Source organism: Furipterus horrens, unplaced genomic scaffold (assembly GCF_987537825.1).
Source record: "Furipterus horrens unplaced genomic scaffold, mFurHor1.1.pri manual_scaffold_4, whole genome shotgun sequence".
Taxonomy (NCBI): Eukaryota; Metazoa; Chordata; class Mammalia; order Chiroptera; family Furipteridae; genus Furipterus; species Furipterus horrens.
In genome coordinates, this window is record NW_028327174.1 from 109,377,308 (window position 1) to 109,392,986 (window position 15,679).

The window sequence follows — 15,679 nt, forward strand, 5'->3', positions numbered from 1 at the left end:
CATGTACTATTTAATTAGATTATAATGTAAATTTCTCACTAAAAATTTCTAATTTGTTAAATTTTAAATTTATGGCCTTATTTTTGTGGTATTTTTAAATTCTAACTTGATGTCGTGTTTTCTTTAAGTAATTAGCAACTTGCTGTTGAACACTAACGTTAATGTATTGAGTTTTCTACACTGTTTACTTCTTTCTTTCAGGGTTCCCAGTGCCAATTCCGACACTGTGCTAAGGCCCTTGGCAGTGACACTGTGTGCTCATTATGGAGAGAGGGCAAATGTTTAGATCCACTTTGCAGATTTAGACACATGGAAATGCAGGTAGAATTACTAATCATTATGTTTGTTAAAATGGTCTCCCTTCAATAATATTGAACTATACTCTTACAAAACAATAGAGAAAATACAATTTTTTTCTACTACTTAATTTTAAGTATTTTGCACTTTGCTCTATTTAAAACCTTAGAAAAATGGAGGAGTATGTTTTAGGAATAATCATTGCATCTTTTAAGTAGCAAAGCTTAAACACATTGAAAACCAGGAAACACACAGGACCCTAAGTCAGTAATTGCAGTAGTTTTTGTCACTTAGTGTTGTGTTGTAGCACATGGTATTTATTATGACATCTGATCATTACATGTCTCCCACTTCCTTTGTCTAGCAAAACTGCAGTATTTCATGCTTCTGGGAAACTCAACCTCTTGGTTGTGTGAAGATCAGTTGTATCTTTTATCACAGCAAACCTCGAAATATCAATGGATTATTTTTGCCACCAAGTAGCAGTGAGTATATTTTGAATAACATGAACATACTATATTATAACCTGGTTTTGGAGTAGCAGCATAGAATAACACATTAAGAAAAGCATGGCATGGTGAGTTACATGGTTTGATAGCCAATGGATAATGTGGGAGGGTTCTGTCAAGAATCAAGAGATAACATTTAGAATGAGCCATCAAGTCGTCGTCGGCAGCCGTCCGTCTCGAGAGACGATGGTGTAGCTTCTTAAGAGTCTATCTGCACCGCCGAGAATGGCTGTGCAGTCCGACTCGGGAGTGACACGGTATCTGTCTCCTCCCGTGTTGAATCGACATCTTGCGATGACGCTGGAGTGTCCTCTCCAGTGAAGCTGAAGCTACAGAGCCTGGGCAGGGTGATATGGAGGGTCTGCTGTTGCCCATGCAGAAGACCCCCCCTCTCTTCGCAGCTGAAGGGTCCAAGGGAAAGACGGAGTCAATACAGCTTGGCTTCAGGTGCGCCGCAGGAGTTGCCGGTGTTGACTACAACGTCAAACCGCCTTAGGGACTCCGGCTCCGGATTTTCTGTCGGGGTTTACTCCCTTAGCCTTTCCCCTGAAGAGGTATGCCGCAAGGCAGCGGAGGTTTTTTGGAGTCAGAGTTTTCCTTCTCTGATGTGCCCTGACTGGAAGATCGAACCAGCGACACTTAGCTCGCAGGCCGACGCTCAGTCCACTGAGCCAAACCAGCCAGGGGTTAGCCATCAAGTAGCTAACAAGATAAAGTAGGTGAACAAAAGGCAAGTTAAACTTTCTCAAACTCTGTATCTACAGTGGATTTTATTCATCTGAGTAGGATGACTACTGACCTCACTAGGTAGAAGGAAACCATGTCTCTGCAAAGCATCACATAACTGGAGCCACGCTCAGAGGTCATAGCCTCACCGTTGCCCCTTTGAATGTGCGGAAACCGATCTCATAGGTAGGGAGAGCAAGGGCATGCTCTGTTTTGCACACTTCTGTTTCCAGAAGAGTGGCTATATATGGGGTTCTTCCTAAGACTTCAGTGGTAGAGAAAATGTGATCCCACTCCTGCAAAAGCCATGGCACAATTCAATCCAACTAAATGATATGGAGAGTCTACTATGTGCTTGAACTTCACACTAGGTTTGGGGGGTAAGATGAGATTCAGAAGACACCATACCCTAAAACAGTGAATGTCAAGAATCTTGCTTAAGAAGTTTGGGGGTGTCAGGTTTTCCTGGTGTTGTAGCTATTTCACTCTCCTGCTATGGAGTATTTTTCCTGATGGAATAGTAGTTCCAGAAATAAACCTGCAGGATATTAGATTTTGTGACTTGAAAATTTGGCTTCAGATAATACTTGGCAAATGGATAACTAAAAATTAGGTGTCTTTGTTATATTATTCTGGAAAATTCTGACCTCATAATATTCATCACACATGTAATAGCTTGTTCAGTGTTTCTCTTCCTCACTAAACTGTCAACATATCAAGGATGGGGATCATGACTAGTTCCCTTACAAGTGCTTTGCACCATACTGGAGTGCAGTTTCTCACTGAAATTGGATGTATAGATAGACAAGGGGGGATGGATAGATGACCTCTGAAAGGTAATCTACTGGGATGGAAGTTTTGCACCTACTAAGTGATTAACTTTGACCCCATTTGTATACATATTACATGATTTAATCTCATGAGGGATGTTTTACTAAATTCTTTATATCTAGTTAATAATTTGCTTCCTAATGGTCTGTGAATAAATTACTATCTTTCAAAGCAGCTCTTTTGGGATAGTGGGAAACAAAGACTGCACGTCTGGGCAAAGAAAGGGTAGAGTGTGTAGCTGACAATTATTACCCACTATAAGACATTTCCTGGGTTAAGTTTTTAGGGGTACATGTTATTATATTATCTACTAAACATACAATCATGGGGTGAAATATAACTTATGGCTTTTCTAGAATTCCCAATTTCATCAACAAGTGTCAGGCTGAACCTGACTCTTGGAGTAAGCTTTTCTCTCTCATAGTGGGGTATAAACTAGATTCATGCACTGGGACCAAACCCTTCCCCTTGGCACTTTACCTCCATTGTGAAAGGGAATAAGCTAGGTTCATGGGATGCTAATACCCTGCTTCCTCAAATCTCCCTTCCTCTAAAGAGGACAAGAGGGAGCCACGTACACCCATTTTATCCTCCAACCCAGCCTCATCATGTCCACTTATCTGTTTTTAATTCATCAGGACTTATTCCATTCTGCCCTTTATTTCTGTTTATGTCAGTTTGTCTAGGAAAACAAAATGCTCCTATGTGGTTCTCTCTTACTCTTACACTACTACCATACTCACAACTCATTCCAAACAATTCCCTGTGATGCCAGATGGGTGTCCTACAATTCATTTCCATTCTGACCCTAGAAAAGACCCCACAAGCCCTAAGTAGCTCAATCCCAAAAGACTGCACCCTGCCTTAGATACCAAACCCAAGTAGCAAGTCCTTAGGTTACTCACAGCTAACTTCACTGCAATTTGGAGGTTCCCACGATTTCTTTCACCAAGTTCAATCATTTGCTAGAATTGCTCACAAAACTCAGAAACTCTTACTTGTTTACCAGTTTACTACATAATAAAGATATTATAAAAGATACAGATGAACAGTCAGGTGAAGAGATACATAAGGCAAGGTATGGAAGGACTGGAGCACAGGAACTTCTGCTCCTGTGGGTTTGGGGTGTGTCACCTTCCTGATATGTGTATATATTCACCAACCTAGAAGCTCTCTGAATTCTGTACTTTGGGGATTTTTATGGAGGCTTAACTGACTCCACTTGATCTGGTGCTGTTACCTCTCCAAATTATCTCCCACAACCCTTCTACTTGCTTACTCTGCTCTAGCCACACTAGTTTCCTTGCTTTTCCTAGAGCATGCTAGCATGCTCCTGTTTTAGGGTCTTTGTATAAGATACTTTTCTCGCAATATCTTTATGGTTAATTCCTTTACCTCTTCTTTTAATGAGGTGCATTCTGAACAGTCTTTGAAATGTAATCAGCATTTCCACTTTTTCTCTACACATTTCTAATCTTCCTGGCCTTGCTATACCTTCTTTTTGCCATAGCCCTTATAACTGTCTTAGATACAATATAATTTACTTGTTTTTTATACTTATTGTTCACTGACTTCTCCCTTTAGAATGAATGTTCCATAAGAGCAGGTATCTGTCTTTGGTTCACTGATGGAACCCAAGCACCTAACATAGGAACATAGTATTACCTATCACATAGTGGCCAAGTCTACCCCAGAAATTTTTGAACAGCTTGTAGAGGGGTAGGCAAAAGTAAGTTTACAGTTGTGAATATGCGAAACACAGAGTTTATGCTTGGTTTGTTATTTGTTAAAATATTGTATTATTTATTTGTATTACAACTGTATACCTACTTTTGCAACCCCTGTTTTGTGTTAAGCAGACAACTATTTTCCAGACATATATTTGTACTCTAAGAAAGCAGATTCAATTTCCAGACTCCAGAAATTACCAAGCTCAGTTAAATTATGTGTTGAATTATCATATTATCTGTTCATTTTGGAAATATTTCAATACTCAGAAATTCTAATTTGATCTTTTGTAGGCCTAATATTTCCTAGAATATTTCTAGGAACACCTATCCACCAAGGTTCATGTCAACCAAAACTAGGACCATAAATCTCATCTTAGACAAAGATTACTTTATAAAATTGTACATTTATTGAAATATTCCTTTTTCTGTTTTAATAAGTGCATGTGATTGATAAATTCGGGTGGGTTTATGACAATTTTTCTGTAGGCAAACTATATCGATTCACATAGCATTGTGCAATGTATGTGTAATTATGTTTGTCAGGGTAAAATAAAATAAAATTTAGACATTTAAAAGTGCAACCTATGATAATTTCTAAAGCCTCTGATCAAGGAATTAAGACCCATCATGTGGTCCATGTTAAGTGGGCGAGTTGAGCCACCGCAATGCTATCTAAGTCACCAGCTGTGCTCTTCCAGAACAAGGCGCTTGCCAAAAGCAATTTTTCATAGTTGATTTGCTGTTGTATCTTATCTTCAAACACTAAATGCAATTATCATGAGTCCTGCATTTTTTTCTGTCTGACGATAAAAAACTTTTTTCCAGTTCAAACTTTAATCTGCTAGCAAACTTAAAAACATATTGGACTCATTTGAAAGAGACTTTATTTAAGTGTTGTTAAATCAGACATTTTAGAAATAGGCCTAATCCCTCTGGTTATCACCTCCAAGTTTAAAAGCAAATAGCTGCTAAACCAAATGATAATGCTAAGAAAACAGAAATCAGTTGATATTTGCTCTAATTATAAGAATTAGTTAGGCATTTTTTAGTACATTTTATGTTTTCCTTGCAAGCATAATAGGTACCTTTTCTTGCTCTCATGATATACTTTAGAGGTTAGTTTACTCAGAATAACTGTTCTTCTTAATGACCCCTAAATTTTGCTAGGTGAGAATTTGTTCAAAATACAGTAGCTGACTCATTGAAGCAATTGTTCCTCTACTTGGCTAATTGACATGTTATTCTATAAAGAACAAGTGAATGGGATATTTGATTCTCCTTTATGCTAAGTCACTGCCTTGGACAATTATGTGAACACTGTAACTAAACTTTGGATCAGCTCATTTTAGAAGTTCTTGCCTAAACAAATATGTGTACATAACTTTTTATTCTAAGTCTTAAAAAAACTATTGTCTAATAAATGGTTTTTAAGTAGTTTAATAATACTTTGACTTGAATATATGCATCAGTAAAAGACTAATTTGGAGGAGGAGGGGAGAATAAGGCAGAATAAGGAGGATCCAAACTGGTAAATGAGTAAGTGGAAGCTACACTAATCTTCTCCCAGGACAAATCTGAAATTACAACTGAATTGTAGAGAAATCATTCAGACAAACCAACTGAACACTAGCTGGAAAGAATCCTTATAACCATGGGCAGATGGAAGAAATCACTTCACCATAACGTGACTGGTAGGGAGTGCAGAGGAGGCACGAGAGGGCTGGCTGGGCTCCCACAGGTGGCAGCTGAAGTTCTGAAGGGATATTTCAGTGGATGGGGTGGAGGTTCCCCTTGAAGAGTGAAAAGTTCCCCCCTGCCCCAGCCTGCAGCATCAGAGCCAGAAAGAAACCCAGATGACATCCAGCTGTGAAAAGCAGCAGAGTTTCTGTTGGCTAGGGAGAGATGGCTGGAGATGCAGAGAGTCTCTTAAAAGGCCAATGCACAAAATTTTGTTTGCAGCCACTTACCTGGGGCTCTGATAGAGGGAGGGCAGAGTGGACTAGAGACTCTCAAGGAAAGTCTTGGGCTGGTGGCTCTGGGGAGAGAACTGAAGGAACAGCTATCAGGATCCCTATACTGAATCATTCCCCATACTGCAGAAGCCATCTTTAAGAGACAGAGCACTCCTCTCCAAGTGGCATCAGACTGAGGGAAAGCAATAGCTCTGCCCACAGGAATTACTCTGCCCCACACTGTGGTGCTTAAACCTGACAGATGATTATAGAGTGATTAGATTAGCATCTAAGGTAGAAAATACAAAGGGGCAGTCAAAATGTGAAGACAAAGAACTATACCACAAATGAAAGAATAAGGGAATTCTCCAGAAGAACTAGATGAAATGGAGGCAAGCAATTTATTAGATATAAAATTGAGTAATGATTATAAGGATACTCCACAGCATAAAAAAAAAAAAAAGACATAGAAACCATAAAAATGCAGTCAGGAAAAAAAAAGCAATATCTGAGATAAATAATACACTGGAAGCAATAAACAGTAGTTTAGATGAAGCAGAGGATAGAATCAGTGTTTTGGAAAACAAGGTAGAAAAAAACACCCAGACAGAGCAGTAAAAAGAAAAAATAATTTGGGCAACATGAAATGTAACAAGATCCACATCATGGGAATATCAGAAGGAGAAGAGAGTGAACAAGGGATTGAGACCCTACTTGAAGAAATAATGACTGAAAACTTCCCTAATCTGGTGAATGAAAATGTCACACAAGTTCAGGAAACTCAGAATTCCAAACAAGTTGGAGCCAAAGAGGTGTATACCAAGACACATCATAATTAAAATGACAAGCCTTAAAGACAAGGAGATAATCCTAAAAGCCATAAGAGAAAAAGCAGGGAATTAGATACAAGGGAGCACCAGTTAGACTGTCAGCTGATTTCTCAACAGAAACATTTCAGGCCAGAAGGGAGTGCTGTGAAATATTCAAAGTGACAAAAAGCAAGAACCTACAACCAAGGATACTTTTCCCAGCAAGGCTATCACTTAAAATTGAAGGAGAAAAAAGATCTTCCCAGACAAGGAAAAGCTAAAGGAGTTTGTTAACACCAAACCAGTACTGCAACAAATGTTAAAAGGTTTGCTTTAAGAAGAAGAGGACAAAGAAAAATAAAGAGGAAAATAGCCTAACAATAAAATGGAACTACATATGAATATAAAAATAATTACCTTAAATGTAAATGGCTTAAGTGCTCTCACCAAAAGATATAGGATCACTGAATGGATAAGAAAAACAGACCCATACATATGCTGCTTCCAAGAGACCCATCTCAGATTGAAAGATACACACAGGCTAAAAGTAAAGGGTTGGAAAAAGATATTTCATGCAAATAGAAACAAACAAAAAAGCTGAGGTAGCAGTCCTTATATCCAACAATATAGACTTTAAAACCAAGACTATAGTAAGAGACAAAGAAGAACACTACATAATGATAAAGAGAACAATCCAAAAGAAGAAATAATTCTATAACCCTAGTAAATGTTTATGCACCCAACATAGGAGCACATAAATGTGCAAAGCAAATCTTGATGGAAATAAAAGAAGAGATCAACAGAAATAGTCATAGTTGGGGATTTTAACACCCCATTGACTTTAACAAGAAGACAGCAGTCTTAAACAATACCCTAGATTAAAAGGATTTAATTGATATCTTCAGAGCATTTCACCCCAAAGCAGCAGAATATACATACTTTTCAAGTGCACATGGAAGGTTTTCTAGGATAGACCACATGTTAGGGCACAGAACAAGTCCCAATACATTTAAGAAGCTTGAAATCATATCATGGATCTTCTCTGACCAAAACACTATGAAACTAGAAATCTATCAAAAGAAGAACACTGAAAACCACGTAAACACATAAAAGCTAAATAACATGTTATTAAACAATGAATGGGTCAACAATGAGATCAAGGAAGAAATAAAAAGATACCTTGAAACAAATAAAAAGGAGGACCCAGCCATCCAATTTCTATGGGACACTGAGAAATCAGCAATTACAGGCCTATCTCAAAAAACAAGAAAAAGCTCAACTAAACAATCTAACTTCACATTTAAAGGAACTGGAAAAAGAAAAACAGACAAAGCCTAAAGTGAGTAGAAGGAAGGAAATAGTAAAGATCAGAGCATATATAAATGAAATAGAGTCTAAAAAAGCAATACAAAAGATCAAGGAATCCAAGAGCTTGTTCTTTGAAAAGATTGTCCTAATTCCAAAACCGGATAAAGACTCTACAAAGAAAAAAATTATAGGCCAATATCTCTGATGAAAATAGATGATAAAATTCTCAACAAAATAATCTCAAAATGAATACAGCAATGCATCAAAAAGATCATACATGTGATTAAGTGGGATTTACTGGGAATGCAAGGTTGGTACAACATTTACCAATCAATAAATGTGATTCACCTCATAAACAAAATGAAGGATAAAAACCACATGATTATATCAAGAGATGCACAAAAAGCTTTTGATAAATTCAGCACCCATTTTTGATAAAAACTCTCAGTAAAGTGGGAATAAAGGGAACATACCTAAACATAATAAAGGCCATATATACCAAACCCACTGCAAGCATCATACTCAACTACAAGTGTTCCCCTTAAGATCAAGAACAAGACAGGGATGTCTGCTTTCACCTCTCTTATTTACGTAGTACTGAAGTTCTAGCCCCAGCAGCCAGACAAGAAGAAATAAAAGGCATCCAAATTGGAAAGGAAGAAGTAAAACTGTCTATTTGCAGATGACTTGATATTGTTCTTAGAGAACCCCAAAGATTCCACCAAGAAACTAATATAACTGTTAAAGGAACTCAGCAAAAGAGCAGGATACAAAATTAATATCCAGAAATCAGTTGCATTTTTATATGCCAATAGTAAACTAACAGAAAGGGAAATTAGGGAAACAATCCCATTCACAATTGCTTCAAAAAGAGTAAAATACCTAGGAATAATCCTAACCAAGGATGTAAAAGACCTATGTTCAGAAAATTATAAGACACTGAAGAAAGAAACTGAAGAAGATACACATAAGTGGAAGCACATACCATGTTCATGGATAGGAAGAATTAACATCATTAAAATGCCCATGCTATCTAAAGCAATCTATAGATTCAACACAATTCCTATCAAGATTCCAAAGACATATTTCACAGAAGTAGACGAATATTTCAAAAATGTATATGGAACCATAAAAGACCTCTCATAAGCAACAGTGATTCCGAGAAATAACAAAGTTGGAGGAATCATGCTACCTAATATTAAACTATGCTACAAGGCCAAGGCTGTAGTAATTGAAACAACCTGGTACTGGCATAAAAATAGAAACAGATCAATGAAACAAAATAGTCCAGAAATAAATCCAAATCTTTATAATAAATTAATATTCAACACAGGAAGCAAGCACATACAATGGGCTAAAGATAGTTTATTCAATAAATAGTGTTGGGAAAATTGGACAGATACATGCAGAAAAATGAAAATAGACCACCTTTTTTATACCACACACAAGAATAAGTTCAAAGTGGATTAAAGACTTAAATGTGAAACCAGAAACCATAAAAATCATAGGAGAAAACATAAGCAGCAAAATATCAGATATTGCTTGTAGAAATTTTTTATCATATGTATCTCCCCAGGCAAGGAAAACAAAAGAAAAAATAAACGAATGGAACTATATCAAACTAATAAGTTTTTGCACAGCAAAGGAGAACATCAACAAAAGAAAATACAGTCCATAGAAAGGAAGAACACATTTGCTGATACATCTGATAAGGGATTAATATACAAAGTTTATATAGAACTCACAAAACTCAACACCAAAAAAACAAACAACCCAATTAAAAATGGGCAAAAGACCTGAATAAACACTTCTCCAAAGAAGACTTACAGATGGCCAATAGACACATGAAAAGATGCTCAACATCTCTAGCCATCAGAGAAATGCAAGTAAAACCACAATGAGATATCACCTTTCACCTGTCAGAATGGCTATCATCAATAAATCAACAAACAAGTGCTGGTGAGGGAGGGTGTGGAGAAAGGGGAACCCTTCTGCACTGTTGGTGGGAATGCAGATTGGTGCTGCTACTAGGGAAAGCAGTATGGAGAAACCTTAAAAAATTAAAAATGGATCTGCCTTTTGACTCAGCAATCCCACTTCTGGAAATATATCTAAAGGAACCCAAAAACACTTACTCAAAAGAATGTAAGCACTCTTATGTTCATTGGAGCATCATTTACAATGATGCCAAGATGAAGTGTTGAATATGATCATGGACTCTGAGATAAGTCCAGCAAGCAGGATGATTGGCCAGTAATGAATGGAGGACTGTGGCTCGCTCTGACCATCAACGGAGAGCAGGAAGCCTCATTGTCCTTTTATTAGGATTTCAAAAGTTACTAGAACAGGGAGTGTGACATTCCAGCCAACAATAGAAGAATTTTACAAGTTAAAGAATTCTTACAAAGTATCATTAATATGTAAAATACAGCCAGGGTAACTCATGGTTTAGCAAGCACCTATTGGGGAAGCAAAGCAGGCCCACAAATCCTCAATGCCAGCTCCATTTTAAGACTTTATTAACAAGGAGGCAGATGGAGTACACAACAGAACTTGCTGTTCCCAGGACTCCATGACCCAGTGGCCTAAAGCCACAGGCGGAGACAAGATTAGCTCATCATCTCCTGGGTCATGGGACGACACCTGGGCGGAGGGGCATGATAATGCCCCTACCCAGAGATCTGTGTTCCTGCAACACCAAGATATGGAAGTAGCATGAGTGCCCATCAGTAGATGAGTGGATAAAACAACAATGGGACATTTACACAATGGAATAGTACTCAGCCATAAAAAAGAAGAAAAATTTCCCCTTTGCAACAGTATGGATGGACCTGGAGAACATGATGCTAAGTGAAATAAACTAGTCGGAGAAAGACAAATACCACATGATTTCATTTATATGAGGAATCTAATGAACAAACTGAACTAACAAGCAAAACAGAAACACTCACAGATGGAGAGCAGATGACAGCTAGTGGAGGGGGAGTGGGGCTGAGGTTAAAGGGTGGAGGGATTGAGCAAAAAGGAAAAAGGACTCATGGACATGAACAACAATGTGGTGATTGCTGGTGGGAGAGAGGTACAGGGGACTAATTGGTAATATAAAACATACAATAAAGATTAAACTTTAAAGAGGCAGAGTAAGACAATTAGTTGTTAATGATTATAAGACATAAATATTGTTTAACTCAGTTCTTTCCTCTTTAGGGGAGGGGAACAGGTGTTGAGTAAATGCTATATGCCATACAGTGTTGACCCTTGAAACAATTTGTGTTTGAATGGGCCACTTTTCATCCTGAGGGGACACTGTGTATCTTCTCATTTGTGATCCAAATTACTTCTAAAAGTGCAATAAAATAAAATAAAGGCAGGTAACCAAATATTATTTTTCTGGTCCTAATGTGTTAGTTGTATGTAGGTCTTCCACAGACTTGGTTTCTAGGACAGTATTAACTGAAATTTTAATTATGATTTTAAAAAATGAAGGAGGGTTATTAGAAATGGGAAAATCTCATATTTAGTGTTTTCAAATAATCTCTTATATTAAGCATTTTCTATGTGGCAGTACTGTGGTGGTCACTTTGCATATCTAATTTTATTTAATAATCACAAAATTCTGCAAAATAGATAGTATTCCCATTACAGATGAGTAAACTAAGGCTTAGAAAAGCTAAATATCTCAGGCAGGATAACACATCTCATAAGTGGCAGTACCTGAACTCAAACACATAAAACCATTTCACAAAACAAAACAAAAACAACAAAAACCAAACAAATCGAGGGATGTCATTTCAAGTATACTCCAGTCCTTTCGGTCATTTGAGTGGACCTACTCAGGAGACCTCCTAATTTGTTTTTTCCTTCTGAGGGAATAATTCTATTCCACCCTACCCCACAGCCTTCCCTTTAAAACTATTGTTAAAGTTCTGTACATTTAATAGAAGACTCCTTTTCCCCCCTTAATTAACAGTAAACAGTGGGCTAGTTTCAGTATATCTGAGTTATGTGTATTTGCATTAAATAAAGTTTCTTTTTCTTCCTCTTTCTATATTTTCTCCATTTATTTCTGGCCACACATCAGTGGAACTCATTTCCTTTAATCATATGAATGCTCAGAAGTCCAGATATCCCATCTGCTATTTGCCTAATCTTTCTGGTCCCCAGTTAGAATGACCTGGGGGCTTAAGAATACAACAATATATGACAATAGCAACAACAACAAAATGAAACAGCTCCTGGTCATCACCTAGACTGCTAATTAAACTCATGAGTGTTGGAGCTCAGTCTTCAGTGTAATTTATTTCTCCACATTTTCATTTCCAAAATGTTTAACCTCTGAAAAGTTGCAAAAATAGTTCAATGAACACGCATCCATGTATTCCTCATCAGGTTAATTGATGTTGTCAATTAACTTTTATTTCCCTCTACTGTCAATTGTTGGCAGCCGTCCGTCTCGAGAGACGATGGTGTAGCTTCTTACCAGTCTATCTGCACCGCCGAAAATGGTTGTGCAGTCCGACTCGGGAGTGACACGGTATCTGTCTCCTCCCGTGTTGAATCGACATCTTGCGATGACGCTGGAGTGTCCTCTCCAGTGAAGCTGAAGCTACAGAGCCTGGGCAGGGTGATATGGAGGGTCTGCTGTTGCCCATGCAGAAGACCCCCCCTCTCTTCGCAGCTGAAGGGTCCAAGGGAAAGACGGAGTCAATACAGCTTGGCTTCAGGTGCGCCGCAGGAGTTGCCGGTGTTGACTACAACGTCAAACCGCCTTAGGGACTCCGGCTCCGGATTTTCTGTCGGGGTTTACTCCCTTAGCCTTTCCCCTGAAGAGGTATGCCGCAAGGCAGCGGAGGTTTTTTGGAGTCAGAGTTTTCCTTCTCTGATGTGCCCTGACTGGAAGATCGAACCAGCGACACCTAGCTCGCAGGCCGACGCTCAATCCACTGAGCCAAACCAGCCAGGGTTCCCTCTACTGTACTTACATATATTCATATAATATACTAATACACATTTATCCCCTTTTTGGAAACCATTTAAGTATTAGTTACAAATGTCCTTAAATACTTTGGCATGCATCTCTTAAATTTAAGGATGTACTTCTGCATAACTACATTACACATGGCTATCATTATAGGAAATGAAACAATGATATCTAATAGTAATGTTTAATATTCAAGCCGTACTCAAATTGCCATAATTGTACTATAATGTTTATTATAGCAGCACTTCTCAAAATTTAATATTCACAGGAATCACCTGGAGAGCTAGTGAAATTGCAGTATGATTCAAAAGTGTGGAGCCTGAGGTTGTGCATTTCTAACAGGCAGTCAGGTTCCTGAGACCACGTGTTGAATAGTAGTTTATTTTATTTTGTTTTCCAATTCAGGGTCTAACTAGGCATTTTTTTCACAATAAGTTGTTATATTTTTTAAATATTTACATTTCCCTCTTGTTTTTCCCTCTATCTCGTTGTCATTTTAAAGAGTTCAGGCCAGTTGCTCTGCAGCATATCCTTTAAATAGAAATTTGTTTCCTCATAATTATATTTATATTAAACATTGTTTGACAAGAGTACTATAAAGAAGATAAATGAGTACTTTTAAAAATTTACTCCTAGTGTTTCTAATACCAAACCATCCCATGTGGTGTTCTTAAAGGATTAGTGAAAATAAAGAAAAAGAGAGATAAATGGTAATGGAAAAAGTACAATTAAAAAAAAAAGAATTGGTGAAGAACCTTTGCTCTTTGAATTATACAAAAACAAACACCCTTTTACCTCTTTCAAGCAAAAGGAAGGATACTACCTAATTCCCAGAAAGTAGGAATAAAGTCAGCTTATTTGGTTAAAAATAATTGAATTGTTCATGAAAAAAAGTTTTATGATCTACATGTTTTGCCTTTGTATTTGTGTTCTAGCTACGCAGGGGATATATAGCAGGAAATATTGCATAATGATGGCAGCATACATGACATCTGTATGGAATGAATTAAATTTGTTTTGGAAATTGACAAAACGTTGAAAGTCGTTGTTGCTTTTTGAAATGTCTGGGCATGATGTGGCAATCTATCATGTGTACTAAACAAGACTCTCTTGGTTGAAAGCTGAGATGTTCTGTCAAATGTTTAAAAAGTGGTTCTCCTCCCGGTCCCCACTTATGGTTTAAAATAAAAGGTAGTATTTGCCAGTTTCCAAGGAGCAAATATTCCTACTGTGGATGATTTCGAGCCACCAATGTGACGTCAATTGGTTCACAAAATTTCTAAACATTTGACAACTGGTTATGTGCTGATCTGAGCCCACTCCAGCACAGTACTGATTTTAAGAGAAATCCAACTCAATCCAGTTTTAAGGGAAAACTGAAATTATTGGCTCATTAAGGACAGAGCTGACTGGCTTCAGGGCTTCTTTGCCAGCTGTTGGCTGTGGGCTAATGGCATTCTCCATACACCGTGAGTTGCCCCCGGAAGCTTCAGGTCTGTGTCCTGAAAGCAGAATAAGCAAAGAACTTTGGTTCAGACTGGGTTAAAAATCTCATCTTGCCACATACTTGACACTGTAACCTTAGGCAATTTAATATCTCTGTGGCACACTTTCTTCATCTGTATAATAAAATACTGATGGCATGGGATAGTTTTGAATATTTAATGAATTTACACCTAATTAATTTAGAAGAACAGCTGGCAAAGTTAAGTGTGCTCATCATTATTTTCATCATTCTAAATTAACCTCTGAATAAACAAACCTTTTTCTAGTTAAAGCCTTAACATTGAACTTGAATGATATGGGAGTCATGTTTATACATAACAATTGTTCAGGCGGAATAGCAAATCTTTAGGACTAAGAAGTTATCTTCACTCAAATTAAATAGATTGAAGATGGGAAATAGTGATTTCCCATTGGAAAACTGATATTTTTTGCCTAAAATGAGGGAATAAATGACTATGAGGCAAGCAAAAATTATTTTTACTACATAACATAAAAATACATCTTTCTCAAGAGTTACATAAAATATATTTGATCATGCTGAAATTGATCTTAGTGACATGAAACTATGTTTGGATAGAAAAATTGTGGTGACAAAAGTTATTTGTATAAATTAATGAAAAGCACATAATGGTAGTTCCTTACCATGCAAAAATCATTGGAATATAGGGTGTTATGGAAAAGTTAACCACAAATTAATAGAAATATAATAATATGTATAAAAACTATTAGCATGGTTTTAACCATTACAGAGAGGTAAGTTTGACCACTGTGTGAGAGAAGGTTTTTCTGCATTACTGGATTAGAAAGTAATTCACACATTCCACTGAGCCACACCAGCCAGGACTCACTCAGTCATTTTTAATGCAACATCCACACAGTACACTTGCTCACTCAGCAGCATCTACCACCCCATTGACTAGTGCAATGAAGTCATCCTTGTTCACACATGTGAATTCCCTTCCACTCTCCTTGGCTGCCAGGTTACATCGATGTCACGCAAACCATTCTTGTTATATTAACAATGGCTGCA

At 37.4% G+C, this 15,679-nt stretch overlaps 1 protein-coding gene across 1 annotated transcript in view; it reads left to right on the top strand.

Annotated features, from left to right (window-relative positions):
• Positions 1 to 294: 294 nt before the first annotated feature.
• ZC3H11D (zinc finger CCCH-type containing 11D) overlaps positions 295 to 15,679 on the top strand; it is a 32,190-nt gene continuing 16,805 nt past the window's right edge. Inside the window, exons 1-2 of the mRNA XM_090275745.1 lie at positions 295 to 321; positions 662 to 782. Coding sequence (XP_090131871.1) covers positions 310 to 321; positions 662 to 782 — 133 coding nt within the window. The 5' untranslated portion in view covers positions 295 to 309. The remainder of the gene's footprint in view (positions 322 to 661; positions 783 to 15,679) is intronic.